At 47.1% G+C, this 16,086-nt stretch overlaps 1 protein-coding gene across 4 annotated transcripts in view; it reads right to left on the reverse strand.

Moving 5' to 3' along the window:
* The window catches only part of myo7aa (myosin VIIAa), a 268,383-nt gene that overhangs the window by 25,983 nt on the left and 226,314 nt on the right, over positions 1-16,086 (reverse strand). For all 4 annotated transcript variants that reach the window (XM_069892099.1, XM_069892100.1, XM_069892096.1 and 1 more), the window contains 4 exons: positions 12,115-12,220; positions 7,570-7,683; positions 6,579-6,666; positions 4,038-4,144 (listed from right to left, as the gene is read on the reverse strand). In XM_069892099.1, the coding sequence (XP_069748200.1) occupies positions 4,038-4,144; positions 6,579-6,666; positions 7,570-7,683; positions 12,115-12,220 (415 nt within the window). The remainder of the gene's footprint in view (positions 1-4,037; positions 4,145-6,578; positions 6,667-7,569; positions 7,684-12,114; positions 12,221-16,086) is intronic.

Below are 16,086 nucleotides of genomic sequence, written 5' to 3' on the forward strand. Positions count from 1 at the left end.
GAGCTTGTTTCCGTGCCGCTCGACCCTACCTGCTGGCCCTCTGAAGTTCTGAGCCACGCCCCAGCCACGGTAACAACGCCACCGGCTTCAGGTTCAAGGCTACCGTCACACGCAACGCGGCACAGTGAGAAAGTTGGTGCAATCAAGCTCATCAACCCATACACATTACAGAAGTTGGGTTGGAGAGAGATGATTTGACACAAAAACAATGCTGTTTTACTGGTAACCAGTGAGAGCCTGCAGACGCAGGATTCTGGATCAGAAACCAATTTGATTGAGGAACTCAGCTGCATCAGTGGGAGAAATGGTCAGAATCCTTCTTTGAGAGTCTCTCTCAGAGGTTGCTCCATTAAATTAATTTTTAATGAAAAAAATGGCAGGTTCTTGATAAGAGAGGGTCCAGGGTTACTGGGACAGACAGGAATGAAGAACTGAGTTTACAACCAGATCAGTCATGGCCATATCAGGACGTTGCTTGGATTGGAGACTATGTCTTATGAGGCTAAGTTAGCTGAGCTGGGACTTTTCTCTTTGGAACAAAGGATGAGAGGCGACTAAAAAGAGGTCTACAAGATTATGAGAGGCATTGATGAGGTAAACAGCCAACACGTTTTTCTCAGGCTGGGAATAGCAAACACCAGAGGGGTATTTAGACAAATGCATGGATGAAAGTAAAATAGAGGTTGATAAGGGAGGGAGAGTTTCTTTTTTTTGGTAGGTAGATGCAGGATGCACAACTGTGCTGTAGTGTTCTATGTTCGTATCAAATGGTCAAGCAGAGTTTGAGGGGCAGAATGGTCTATACCTGTTCCAGCATTAAACTGCAACAAAGGAACAAAAGTTTAAGGGAGACCATTTTGAATTTTAAAAAAATTTAGACATACAGCTTGGTAATAGGCCAGTTTAGTCCACGAGTCCATGCCACCCAATTTACACCCAATTAAACTACAACTCCTGGAACACTTTGAACAGTGGGAGGAAACTGGAGCCCCGAGGAAAACCCACACAAGCACGGGGAGAACTCCTTACAGATAGCGCGGGATTCGAGCCCAAGTCCCGATGGCTGGCGCTGTAAAGGCGTTGCGCTAACCACTCTGCCAAGCGTTATTCCCAGGGTAAGTTTCTTTAAAAAAAAAGTAGTGGGTGCCTGGAATACATTGTCAGGAGTTGTGGTGAAGTTAGAATAATAGGGGCGTTTAGACAGGTACATGGATGAAAGTAAATAGAGGGTTATGAGGTAGGGAGGGCTTAGTTTTTTTTGATTGGTATTTGCAGGATGCACTATGTTCATATCGAATGGTCAAGCAGAGTTCGAGGGGCAGAATGTTCTGTACCTGTTCCAGCATCGAACTGCAACAATTGTGTAGGTGGCATCAAACAACTGCCCAATGGGGGTACAGTCTGCCACCCAACTGGCCAGACAACTATTTGTTGAAGGACGTAATCCCACTCCGGAGCTTGATGACTGACCCAGGTTCACTAGGGCCAAGCTCCGGATGCAAGAGATCAAGTTCAAGTCAGGTATTAAAAGAGTGACCGGTCACAAGGCTCGACTTGGGGTGGGGGGGGGGTCAACTTTAGGGCCCAGGCAGATCTCCGCGGGAGAAAGAGGAGTGAACTGCAGACGACGGAGTCACTGAGCAGGAAACCTCCCTGAAAGGCAATTGCCCATAGGGTTGACACGGTTTTGTAAACTTCCCCGGAGTAAGGACCTCACACCCATCTTGCAGTTCGCTCAATAGAGATTGCAAACCACCCCAAGATGCTCCATGTGTGGTGAAGGAACACCCAGAGTGACTCGTACTTCTATCTATTCTGAAACTTCCAATTTCTAATTGTGCCCACACTGTTATCTTTTTGGAATTTAAGAGTAGAGTCTCTTAAGATTCTTTCCTTGTCCTGTGAGCACCTCCTCTCCCCCCACCTTTCCTCTAGCACCATCCATCCTATCTCTTCCCTTCCCTTGACTTGTTAGCTCCCCTTCGCCCATTACCCCGGAATGTTGCACTCGATCATCTCTTCCCTTAATTTCTCCTCCCCTTTCCATTTTCTCCAAATCCAAAACTGAAATTAGAACATAGAACATTACAGCACAAGCCCTTTAGGCCACAACACTGTGCTGACCTATTCACCAATATAAACTAGTGATTCTCAACCTTCTCCTTTCCACTCACATCCCACTTTAAGTAATCCCTATGCTATAGGTGCTCTGTGATTAGCAAGGGATTGCTATTGGTGTGAGTAACCACGACTCTGATGGGTTGGCGGACCAGGCTGCTCTTTCGGGAGATCAGCGGCATAAGCCCCAGTTCTCCCTCAGGAAGAGGGAGGTTACTACGGTGCCGCCCCACTGCAAAATCCATAGTACTCTTAAGGGTTCTGCACCATGGTGGGGCATACCTCCACGGGGAGCCATTGGAAATGCCTGAGCATGACGAAGCAACCCCAATAGCCGTACGTGAGACGTCAAGCAAGAGGGTGAGCGCAAGCCGAAAGACTGTTTTAACTGATCGTGTCTTACTTTAAGTGCTGTCTACATGATATCGTTAGATAGCACCACAGACCTGGAGGGGCGCCTGGATAAGTTACCCCCCATCTCTTGGTGGTAGAGATTCGGAGTGACGAAGAGCCACAACCTGGTTGGAGATCTGAGTCCTTAAAACCTGCAATAGAACTGGTACTTCAACAGCTTCGACAAGGTATTTCTGTTGATTGAGTCCGACTGACCATCTAGTCGGGAGAGAGACAATCTGGCAGATGAGATCAAAGCCAGCCCTTTACCGCGTGGTCCCTGGAGAAAAAGTCGGGACTGATTGACCCTTTGACGTTAAAACATGTAAAGTGTACAGAAATGTGTTATTAAAAGGAATCTGTGTGGGAAGAAAAAGGGTTGAAAACCCATGTTTTAATCATCCCTCATTGACTCGTTATGTGCACAGATTCAGAACTCCAAAGGAAATGGACCAATGACCATTTTTCTCCAGCAAAATAGTTCAGGGACAATTGGGTCTAGAGCAGTGATTCTCAACCTTCCCACTCACATCCCACCTTAAGCAATCCCTACCTCACACCCATAACCCTCTATTTCTGTTGCTTCTATGTGCCTAAGAATCTTTTCAGAGTTCCTATTGTACCAGCTGCCATCACAACCCCTGGCAAAGTACTTCAGGCACCCACCACTCTCTGTGTTAAAATAAAACATAACCCTGACGTTTCCCCAAAACTTTCCTCCCTTCCCCTTGTACAGACATCCTCTGGTATTTGCTTTTGCTGTCCCGTTAAAAAGGAGTTGGCTGTCCACCCTATCTCAATCTCTCATAATCTTATACAGGTACACAATCCTTTATTCAGACATCTAAAATTGGAAAGCTCCAAAATCCGGCATTTTTTTCCTGGTGCTGGTACAGCAGAGGGAGAGAGAGAGAGAGAGAGAGAGAGAGAGAGAGAGAGAGAGAGAGGGCAGCGCAAATAGAGTGGGTGGGGGGGAGGAGAGAAAGATGGCAGCGCAACTCAGGTGGGCGGGGGGGGGAGAGAGACAGCAGCGCAACTCGGGTGGACGGGGGAGAAACGGCAGCGCAACTTGGGTGGGCGAGGGGGAGACTCTGCAGCGCGACTCGGGTGGGGGGGGGGGGAAGAGAGAGACGCCAGCACGACTGGAAGGGAGTGGATACGTCAACACAATTCGGGTGGGCTTAAATGTGGGGCAGCTGGCTTTTGTTCCGAAATCCGTAAAAATCCAAAATTCAGAACACACTGACCTCCAAGGGTTCTGGATAAAGGATTGTGTACCTGTCCACTTCTATTAAGTCTTCATCATTCCAAAGAGAAAACCCCCTTTGCTTCATAAGACACGTTCTCCAATCCGGGCAATGTCCTGGAGAATCATCTTCTGCACCCCTCTCCAATGCACAACGATCTCGTGGAATTTGCTCAGGGTTCACCAAACCATTCCAACAGACTGCCTTCCCCTCTGGCTGCACTCACAGCATTTAGCTTCAGCCCTGAAGGTGGCACGCCACTGAAGTCGGCATCCCTACCTGATAATAATGAAAGATGGAGTCAGCCATGTGATCCTTGCCGGGTACAGTGTGCGTCCAGAGTTTCTTCATGAAGAAGACCTGATAGGTTAGAGAAGGGACCGCACCTGGGAAAATAGATTCAAATATTGGCATGTCATTTTAAAAATCGAAAAATGCAACCTGACAGAGCCAACCATTCCATATAACCCCCTCCCACCAGTAGTAAGACCATTTCATGTCAGGGTCAATAAACTAAAAAAATGGCAGCAATGCCGTTGGTGTAGACCCAGGAGAGCAGGGAGCACTGCTCCACAGGATACTACAGCCCACTCCAAATGCTGATGGCTCCATAAAGGCTTTAAACAACCTGTCAAAGGAGAAGACGTTGTTAATCCTGCAACCACAGGGTCTGTGCCCAAGATGGTGGTGCCTGTGCCGGGCATGAGGGGTTGCAGACTCTGGGGATCAGTGGACTGGTGCAGGGCACCAGCACAGCCCATTGAGAAGGAGAAGCAGAGGAGGCAACCCATGCAGGGAAGGTGGCCACAGCAGCCAACCAGGGAGGGGCTCAGCAGCCACACGATCTGTGGGCAACTAGCTCATATGGAGTTTTATCATCCATCTTCATCAGTGTGCCGGAAACACTCGACCCAGAACCTCAAGTGTTCCCCAGGAACAGATCCTCAGAAATCCCATTGGAAGTAAACAAACTTGAGAAAACTGGAGAAAACATTGGAGAAACTCAGCAGGCCAGGCGGCGTACGTGGAAAGCAACAGATCGTCAACGGTTTGGACAAAACCTTTAATCAGAACTGGATAGTCTTACATCAGCCATTCTCAACAGGACTGAATGGCCCTCTGGGGGGCCAGCACATTAAAAGGGGCAGGGGGCACGGACTAAAATGATGAAATATTTTTAATGTAGCCAGAAGGAGAGAAGTACAGAAGAAACCAATGAAACAACTGGTTCACAGGGAAGGGGGCCCATAAACTTTGAGCAGAGTTGGGGGGAGCCCAATAGCCAAAAATAAAAGGTTGAGAATGGCTGGACAACATTTTGGTCAAGCACCCACGTATTTTATGCGTTTATCGCCCCTTTTAATTTAATTCACTTAGTTTACTGTTATAGTTTATCGTTATAGGCAAAGAACGAATTTTGGGTACAACGTCTATGACAAGAAATTTGTCATAATTCCAGATGAAGTGGCTTTGCCCAAAACATTGACCATCCACTGCAATACTCAGCAGGTCACGCATCGTCCAAAGGCAGCAAAAGATATAATCAATATTAAGGGTCTAGACCAGAGGTGTCAAACTCAAATTCACCGAGGGCCAAAATTAAAAACTTGGACTAAGTCGAGGGCAGAACTAAATATTTATTGAAAATTTTCAACAATATCTGCATGTTTTCTCTTAACATATGTAATGTTAAACTTTTTCTTATTAAAATAAATGTTTAATAATAGTTTTGGTTAAACTCTTTCCATAAGAAGCATTAACAAATAAGAAATAAAATATTCAATAAATAATATTTCTCTCTAACCTTTAAGCCAAGGATCGCACGTTGCCGAGAAGCATGCCAGGGAGCAGAGATCTGCAGGGAGCCCTCCCCAGCCCAGCCAGCAAACCCGAGCGGCATCCCCCCCCCCTGCCCCCTCTCCCTCCTCCGCCCCCTCCTCCGCTTCTGCCGCAACCGCCGCCAACAACCCAAGGAGTCCCCGCTGGTCTCGCCATCTCACCGGGAATACCGTGAGAGCGGTGGAACTCGTCCGCGACCTCCACCCCAGCGGAAAGTCCGATGCCCAGCAGCATCCGCCCACAGATGAAGCTCAAGGAGACGTGGAGGTGACCCACCACGTCCAGCCACATGGAGCTAGGCGGCGGGTCCGTTGGAGCTAGGGGGCGGGTCCGTTGTCTTGGCGCCACTGTGAATATCTAATTAACGTTCCCGTTAACTATATCGGTGTACTGCTGTGCCTGCTGTGGAAGTGCTAAACACTACTACGGTGTTGCCTGCTGCTGTGCATGTGCTCTACTTGCGCGGCGGCCAGCGGGCCAACTCAAACATATATTTAATATGATCTTGCGGGCCAAATATAATTATATCGCGGGCCAGAGTTTGACATGTGTGGTCTAGACCATATACCCAACCAAGGGCCAAGACCTGAAGCGTTGGCCATCTTTTATTCCCTATGGATGCTGGGTGACCTGCTGAATTTCTACTGCAGGGTTTGTTTATTGCACTCGGGCCCAGTGTCTGAAGACTTTCTTGCTCAACTCCGTGAATCATCTGCTGCCTTCCAGGGATGCTGCCCGACCCGCTGACTTCCTCCACCATTCCTTGTTACTTCCAGTGGTTGGAATGCCATGCACTTCCCAAAATAGATGGCTTGCACCAACCCCATCTCGCCACCTACACCTCTCCCAATCAATGAAGGGAAAATTCCCCGTGATTCCAAAGCAACGGGAACTTGAAGCTGGAAGGGAAACACGAAACTGGACACATGTCAGACTGCCAAGCAAACAGTCAGCGAATGACACCCTTCATTTTTGCGTTACCGTCTTTAACAGGCCGGGCTTTCTTGATCCAGTCTGTGAGGTGTCGCACAAAGTCAAAGAAGAAATCTCCTTCTGGAACGCTGATCACCTGGGAATCAAGGAGGGCAGAGTGAGTGGACGTTTCCCCCCTCCCTGCGGCTCGCACAGTCACCCTGACATGGCAAAAGGCAACATCATGAGGCAATGTTCATCTCTATAAAGCTCTGGGTTATACCACACTTTGAGTGTGGTGTTCAGTTCTGGTCACCTCATTGCAGGAAGGATGTGGAAACTGTGGAGAGCGTAGAAGAGATTTACTAGGATGTTGTCTGGATTGGAGAACGCATCCTATGAGGCTTTGGAGCGAAGAAAGATGAGAGGTCTACAAGATCATTAGACCCTTTCCCCACAGGATGGGAGTAGTAAATAGCAGAGGACATTCGTTTAAGATGGGGGAGGAGCAAAAAGAAATGGATCGTAATCACTTGGAAGTTCAACTCCCTCTACATATAGAACTGTGCAGACAGCTAGGTCTTTTAAAAAAAAAAGTGTAATGAGGCAGCCTCTACTGCTCCCTTGAGCAGAGAATTCCACCGATTCACCAGTCTGGGAGAAGCAACTCCTCCCCATCTTTTCCCGTGAGCCTGGTGCCTACATTCCCTGGTACCAGTAATCCCTCAGGATGGAGAACAACCAATTTCCACTCTGCTTCTGTGGTACCAAGGCAATGGTTGAGGTCGCAATGGGAACTATAGATAGAACTTAGAGCATTACAGCACAGTACAGGCCCTTGGATCCTGGGGTGACCTTTATAAACCAACTCCAATCTAAACTTTTCCTCTTTCACACCCACAATTCCAGAGGAATTGAACGATGGAAATGTCAAGGTAAGATCAGACTGCTTTGATGCGATGTGAGGGTTTGGAATGCCCAAGACCTGTTCTGGTGACCATGACACCGTGCCAATATCTCCAGTATTTCTTGCCCACCATAGCCCTCAGGAACCCGTTACCTTGTCGGAGATCTTGACAAACAAGCTGAAGCCATCAGCAGATTTCAGAAGCAGGCGAGCAGAAATGCTCTGGCAGAAGTCTTTAGCCTTGGTGCTCGATTCCACTTCAAAGGCCTGCAAATGGAAATACTTGCATTTGTGTCGGAGTTGCTTGTGCAGGTGCAGTGGAGGGGCCAAAACCTGACCATACAGCATAGCAACCGGCCCTTATGCTCATCTAGTCTGTGCCAAACTACTTAGTCCCATTGACCTGCATCCAATCCACATCCACCCCACCCACATACCTTTCCAAACTTCTCCAAAATGTTGAAACTGAGCCCACATTCACCACCTCCGCTCCACACTCCCACTGCCCTCTGAGTGAAGTTGTCCCCCTAATGTTCCCCTTAAACATTTCACCTTTAACGCATGTCCTCTAGTTCTTGCCTCACCTATCTTTACCCCTCATATCTCTATTAAATCTTCCCTCATTCTCTGACACCCCGAGGAGTAATGCCCCATCTTATTCATCCTTTCTGTGTAACTCAGCTACCCAAGTCCCAATGGCATCCTTGCAGACATTCTCTGCACTCTTTCAATCTCATTGACATCCTTCCTGTAGTTAGGTGACCAAAGCTGCACACAATACTTCAAATTTGGTCTCATGAATGCCTTCAACTCCTGGCCTCAACACTTTGACTTATGACAGCTGTGAAAGGGTACATAGAGGTGTTTGGAAGATAAATTGGGAAAGCTTTGTTAGAGTAGGTCACACACAAACACTTTAAAACACAGAATATTTGCAGGAGCTTTTGCAAGAGGGCTCAGAGACTCATGATGGACTGTTATTTGCAAAAGGCAACAAATGTAACCACAGGCAGTAGCAGCTTTGTCTGGAAAACAGAACTTAGGAAGGTCATGTGATCTTTGCAGGCAGAGAGCAGAAAAAGAGAGGCTTTGTTCACCAAGTTGGGGAGGGAGGGAGAGAGAGAGAGAGACAGAGAGAGAGAGAGAGAGAGAGAGAGAGAGACAGAGAGAGACAGACAGACAGACAGACAGACAGACAGACAGACAGACAGATAGGTCAAAGGAGAGTACTAGCTGCCTGATGTTTCCCTTGGAATAAGAGAAACAGAAAGGAACTCTGTGGTGACCTGAAACATCAAAAATTCTATCTCTGAAAACCAACAAGAACCCTTCTGAGTGGTAACCATTTACCTGTTAAGCACCAAAGCCTGGTGAACTATATTAATGTTAACTTCTGTGCACAGTACAAGAATTGCCTGCAAACCAGTGGGATTGGACTGTGAACCAAAGAACTTTGCTGAACTTATACACACATTACACACACGTGCGCTTAAGAGTTAGAAGGGGGTTAAGTAGGTTAAGTGAGTCAATAGGGATAAGTTAAAGTTTGATTCTATTTTCATGTTCAAAGATAATTAAAAGTAACTTTTGTTTAAGTAACCCTTTGTCGTGGTCCATATCTATTGCTGCTGGGTTTTGGGGTCCTCTGGACTCGTAACAATATGCTAAAAAATCTCTTTACAACCCTATCTACCTGTGACACCACTTGCAAGGAATTCTGCATCTGCATTCCCAGATCCCTCTGTTCAATCATAATCTGCAGGACCCTCCTCAGAGAACATTTCTGGGCTCCACGAAAGAGCAAATAGGAATGTGTAAACAAGAAAATTTGTCAATGCTGGGATCTAGTGACATATGCAAAAGTGCTGGAGGGATCCAGCAGGCATGCACGAGAGTAATGTAAGAGGAAGCTTCTTCACTCAGAGAATGGTGGCTCTTCCGGAAGAGGTGGTTGCAGCAGGGTCAATTTTGTCATTTAAGAGGAGGTTGGATGAGCACATGGATGTGAGGGGATTGGAGGGTTATAGGCAGGGAGCGGGTAGGTGGGACTAGTGGAGTTCACTTAAATCGGTGCGGACTAGAAGGGCAATATGGCCTGTTTCTATACTGTAATTATTATGTGGTTATATGTTATATAAATAGTATTCGACGTTTCGGGCCTGAGGCCTTTCATCAGGAATCAGACAGAAGGCTGAATAAAAAGATGGGGGTGGTGGAGGAGCACAGTCTGGCAGGCAAGCGATGATAGGTGGATGCAGGCGGGATGGTAGAAGAGAAAGAGGCTGAGAAGTGGCAGGGATGAAGGCAGAGGACTAAGAAGGGAATGAGTCTGACAGAAGGAAGGGAAGGGGGTGGGGAGCTAGAGGAAAGGAGACAGGAGGGATAGGGAATGGAGGAAGGAGGTTAATGGAAATTAGAGAGGTCGACGTTGGAGATACAAGGAGTTGTGGCCTCGATTTGGCAGAGCCTGAGGCCGTGGCCAGTGTGGCAACTAAAAGGGTTGGTCGCTTGCCGTTTCAGTGGGCAGAGTGAAGGTGCTCCTCAAAACAGTCTCCCAGTCTGCGCCCAGCCTCCCCGATTGAGAGGAGGTCACATTGGGAGTACCGGATACAGTGAATGGCCCCTGCAGGCTCACAAGTGTCCCTTCTTCACTTGGAAGGACTGTCTGGGGCCCCAAATAGCGACGAGGAAGGCAGAAACACAAGTGCGGCACTTCCTGTGGTGTCGAGCGGCGACAGGTGGGAAGGGATGAGTGGAGGAAGGAGTTACAAGAGGCTGGCCAGCCCAACATCATAAAGGACCCCCTTCATTCTGGTCACCCCCACTGCTCACTGCTACTTTCGGGCAGGAGGTTCAGAGGCCTGAAGACCAGTCCCTCTAAGTTCACTGCCCTTACCCCAACCCTAACCCCAAGGTACTTCAGGACCAAAGGATCTGTCTGCATGACTGGGTCAGTGAATACCAGATGCTCCCCGACTTACGAAGGGGGGGGGGGAGGGTCCCGTTCCGATAAACCCATTGCAAGTGGGAAAATCACAAGTTAAAACAGAATACCACACCTCCCAAACATCATAGCCTAGCCTGCCTTTCAACACGGTTCGGGTGATCGCTACAGGGACTGCGAACGGGCTCGAGTGGATGCTGCAACTCGCTGCTATTGCCCGGCATTGGGAGCGAGTATCGTACCGCATAATTGCAAGTGCGGGAACAGATCGAACGTCAAAATTCGAAGGACAAATGTGTTTTGCTATCGTACCATTGTAAGTCGGACCATCATAAGTAGAGGAGCATCTATATTTATTTATCTGTGCTTTGATATTCATTCATCTCTATCTGTTGTGGTATTTATGGCCATTCACTATCTAGTGTTGTATTGGGTGCACCTTACATACCTGACTACAGCAATTAAGAATTTCGCGACACCTGTGCATCGTAGTTCGGCCCACAATATGTAAACCTACTCCACTTCAATCTAATTTTGGTGTTCCTGCGCACCGTACTTGGGTGTCTCTGACAATGGATCCAAGTTGTCCAGATGGACACCTGATGCCAAGGACAAACTTTCTAACTGCACCTTGGCACATGGGACAAGGAACCCCCACCCCACCACCACCACCAAAAGGGTCATAAGCAACTAGGAATCCAGGGAAGGGAGATGCCCAATAGAAGTCTTGCATCACTGTGCCTCAGGCATCTGTCGGAGCCACTGTAACGGTCCTCTGGTGCGGGCCCGGGAGAGCGGAGACACAGCGCTGCTCCGCAGGGTCCAACCGCCCGGGGCTCCGCACAGGCTTTAAATGACCCATTGAAAGGTCGAAAAGGTACAGGAGCCTTCATAGACACAAGGACAGCTTCTTCCCATTGCCATCTAGATTCCTGAATGAATAATGAACCCAAGACACTGCCTTACTTTTCGAGCACTCTCGTTGTTTTATTTTATGTAGTAATGTCGTAAGATGGTTATAAAATGAATGTTTACCCTGTGATGCTGCTGCGGACCCCGAGTTTCATGACTTGTTCATGACAATAAATCCTGATTCTGATTCTAAAATGAGCCGACAGTATTTTTAATTAAAACCCTGTAACCTCAGGGTCTAGGCCCAAGATGGCAGTGCCTGTGCACGGCAGTGGCCACGAGGGATTGCAGACCACAGGGGAGCAGTGGATTGACGCAGGGCACCAGAAACGGACCGTCCCCCCTTTGAGAAAAGGCAGAGGGGACGACCCAACAGTGGAACGGCAGTGGAACAGCGAGGGGCTCAGCGGCTGAAAGACCCACATACGCTGAAGGAGCCACACGAGGTGCAGATGGCCAGCAACTTGAGGTTGAGGGACTCATGGAAGGTGCCGAGGGCAAGGAGGGCTCCCAAAGGGCCCTGATCGTGTCGGAGCTTTGGATCTGGAGCTCAGGTTGCCGATGAATTAATCAAGAGTCAGGTTGGCTGCGGGAGAGTTGGAGGCGAATTCACTGGCACTCAGTGACCCTGAAAGGACTCGCTTTTAGTTATTGTGAGGGGCAGCTGGCAATGCTCATGGGCGACTCTTTGTTTGCCTTGTGGCAGGCAGAAGGACATTTTGTGTAATGTTACATGTCTGTATCATTGCATGACAAGAAAGGAATCTTGAATTGTGGCTCTGCCATTGTTCATGAGATTGTTTGAATGTAGTGCTCTTCAGTATTGGAGAGGACACACTTACCTCATCTGTATCATCGGGGAAGTAAACTTTATGATAGATCTGCGTAGTTTTATGCTGAATTGCCTCCACTTCCACCAAATGAGGAGGGTACTTCCGGGAGCCATTGCTGAAGGTGACCAATGAACAAAAAACACTTGGATTTAGAGAATATCTTCCACAACCATGGGACATTCCAAAGAAATCATGGGGACATAGGAAATGGGAGCAGGAGAAGGCAATTCAGCCCTTTGAGCTTGCTTCATCATTCAATAGAAATATACAGTAAAGCCCCCTCCCCCCCACACACACTATCCGGAACCTATGGGGACTGGTTGATGCTGGATAAGTGAATTTTACAGTTGCTTGAGACTATGCAGTGCACGACTGGCAAACTAACCTCTAGGGTGCACCATTTTTCAACGTTCGTACTTTTTACCCATTTATTTTCCGCAAATTTTTTTTTTTGCCAGTTCCTTGAGACTGCCGGTTACTGGAATTCCAGATAATGGGGATTTTACTGCATAACTATTGCCATATCCCTTGATCCCTTTCCACACTCAGCTCTCTTTAGAAACTATCCAATGAACCAGCCTCAACAACTTTCTGTGGTTGGGAGTTCCACAAGTTCACAGCTCTCTGAGTGAAAAAATTTTTACTCATCCCAGTCCAAAAAGGCTTCCCCCTAATTTAAAGGTTAAAACCTTGTGTTTTTGATTCTTAGTTAATTTTGTGCATGTCTTTTTAAGAGGACTATTGTTTGTAATGTTACCATAATGATTATAATGTAACATGTCATAATATCTGCCCAGACTAACTGCTTGCTCTCATTCTACAAGATGTGAAGGAAGCGTGAGCACGAGAAACTTTTCTTTACATTTTGTATCTCTCTGCATATCTTTGTATCTATATATCTTTGTGTTTTTATACCAGTCTTTAGCTATTGCTTTTGTTGTGACAATTTTTAAGTAATTAGAGTCTAAATAACTATCTTTATACAGTAAATGTTTTGTTATTCACTGTTATGAAAGTCTTGTGGTGAAGCTATGCAAAATGTTTATCTGTTCTATCAACGAATTAAAACTAGATAAACTAACAGACGCAATTTGATTTATTGGATTAAAGAGATCGAAATTCGGGATATCACACCTCACGCTTTGCGAAGATAATACTTTGAAATTAGGATACATTAGAATAAGGAAAGTGTCGTCTGCACTAAGCCCGAGACAACTGACCCCTTGTTCTAGGCTTCCCCAACGTCGGGAACCTTCTTCCTGTGTTTCACCCAGCCATTCTCAAGGGGAGCCATAGAGTGCACCCATTGGAAGGTGTGCACAGTACATTGAAGGAGGGGGCCTCGGAATAAAACGTTTTTTTGAACGACACAGAGAAATACAGAAGAGACCAACTAAATGACTGCTTCACAGGGAAGGGGCCAAAAAGAAAAGGTTGATCTCTCCTGCTCTATCCAGTCAGAATATTATATGGAACTTGCACAGCCAATGAGGGAAATTCAACTTTGCAACTATGAGCCACTGTTGCAACGTTGGGAAAAAATAACAGCTGATTCTGCACGGCAGGATCGCACAACACGTCGTGATATTTCATCAGATCAGATTTTTAAGTGATGTAGGGTGGATATTGATGAGGACCCTCCCAGTTTAATATTTAATGTATAAACTCGTGTAAAACTCGAGTTTTTTGGACCAATTTTTCAGATCAAATTTGGGGGCATGGGTGTTAACCTTTACACAGATACAGACTGTGCATCTTATCCAGAGCTCTGTGGTCTGGCAATTTTGAATCTGCTGCCGTTAGAACAAACTCCTTACAGCCAGTGTGGGACTTGAACACCAGTCCCAATCGCTGGCGCTGTACAGTCATTGCACTAACTGCTATTTTTGGTGGTCAGGCAATGGTCAGGTTGCAACGTCCCCAGATTAAAGAGGTACAGCCTGTGTAATGTGACCGACTGAACTCAGAGACAAGTGAGCAGTACAAACAGGCTTTTCATAGCTTACAATCAATGGCCGGTCGACACAATAGCCCTCAGGTGAATCTGAGGTAAAGCGGGAAACCCAGGGTTTATATTGGGGTAGGTGAGGGTGGAGCCAAGGGAGGAGTCAGCCATCAGAACAACACACCGACAGTGATTTCCGGTTCACTGTCACCTGTACTGCTTTTGACCATGGTAAGTACCTACATCGTTCAAGGTGCTGGGAGCTCAGATGGGTTGGTAGCCGGGGCGCCGGGAACACGGATGGGTGGATGGTCATGGTCAAAAATTAGGGGAGATTAACTTTTTACACGGGCCATACAGAAAACACGTGACCTTTGGGCCAAAAAAAGGAGGGGTTGACAATTACATGTTTGCACTGTGACGCTGCCACAAAACACCGAATTTCATGACTTGTTCGTGACAATAAACCTTGATTCTGATTGACTATTACGAGCAGATACAGTGATGCATCACCGCTGATTTGCTTGTACTGTATTTTTATATCCACTTGAGGGGAGGATCATCCAACGAGTCGGACAGGAAGCTGGTCGGGGTAAAGGTCAGTTTCCATGTGATTTCATCCTGGAGGGTCATCTGACTACCCAGACAGGTCGAAGGTCACCACCCCCTGTCAATGTCAGACCCACCCACTTGTAAAGACAAGTTCTAATCGGTCCTCCTCCCCCAAGGTCGCGTGGGCCTACCTAGCCGGCTGCAGGATTAAAACCCATCACGCAGGCTAGTCAACTCTCTTTTCCCTTTGAAACCATTTCCCCATGCTGCATTGCAGGTTGCAAGTTGGTGGCGATGCTGGAGGTGCGTGCCGGTAAAGGGTGAGGGCTGTTCGTGGGATCCGCCCAGGAGAGAGACTGCCGCGTCTCCCCCGTTTTAATTTTTTTCAAAAATATTTAGACAGACAGTGCAGTGACAGGCTTTTCTGCCCAAAAAGAAAAGGTTGATCTAATCTGCTCTATCCAGTCAGAATATTATATGCAACTTCCACAGCCCAAATTAACCTACAATTCCCCCATAAATTGAAGGGTGGGAGGACACCCATGCAGATAATGGGGAGCATGTGCAAACTCCTTACAGAGAGTGCCAGATTCGAACATGAGTTGTTGGCGCTGTAAAAGTATCACGCTAACCGCTAGGCAGACCGTCCTGCCCCAAAAACTTGTAGACAGAGGAATGGAACAGAGGGATCTGGAAATACAGATACACAACTCCCTGAAAGTGGTGCCACAGGTGGATAAGGTTGTAAAGAACGCATTTGATCTTCATAAATTATTGAGTACAGGAGTTGGGATGTTATGGTTAAGTTGTAAAATGCATTGGTGTGGCCAAATTTGGAGGATTGTGTGCAGTTTTGGTCACCTAACTAAAGGAAAGATATCAATAAGATAGAAAAAGTGCGGAGGTTTACTAGGATGTTGCCCGGACTTCAGGAACTGAGTTACAGGGAAAGGTCAAACAGGTTAGGACTTTATTCCCTGGAGCGTAGAAAAATGAGGGTGGATTTGATAGAGGTATTTAAAATTATGAGGGGGACAGACAGAGTAAACACAGATAGGCTTTTCCCACTGAGGGCAGGTGAGATACAAACCAGAGGACAAGGGCAAAGGGTGAAAGGGGAAAAGTATTTTTTTTGGGGGGAGAACATCTTCACACAAAGAGTGGTGGGGGGTGTGGAATGTGCTGCCAGCTGAAGTGGTGAATGCGGGCTCAATTTTAACATTTAAGAAAAATTTGGACAGGTACATGGATGGGAGAGGTATGGAGGGCTATGGACTGGGTGTAGGTCAGTGGGTCAAGGCAAAAAAAATTGTTTGGAGCAGACTAGAAGGGCTGCAGGGGCCTGTTTCAGTGCTGTAGTGTTCTATGGTTCTATAACCTTGTTAAGCAGTGTACTGTGCCTGCTGTTGGGGGAGGGGTGGCAGGTTATGTTTAAACCATCAAAATAACATGCAAGAACAGTTTAGTTTGTATCTAAGCATTAC

The sequence above is a fragment of the Narcine bancroftii genome, chromosome 7 (assembly GCF_036971445.1).
Source record: "Narcine bancroftii isolate sNarBan1 chromosome 7, sNarBan1.hap1, whole genome shotgun sequence".
NCBI classification, from domain to species: domain Eukaryota; kingdom Metazoa; phylum Chordata; class Chondrichthyes; order Torpediniformes; family Narcinidae; genus Narcine; species Narcine bancroftii.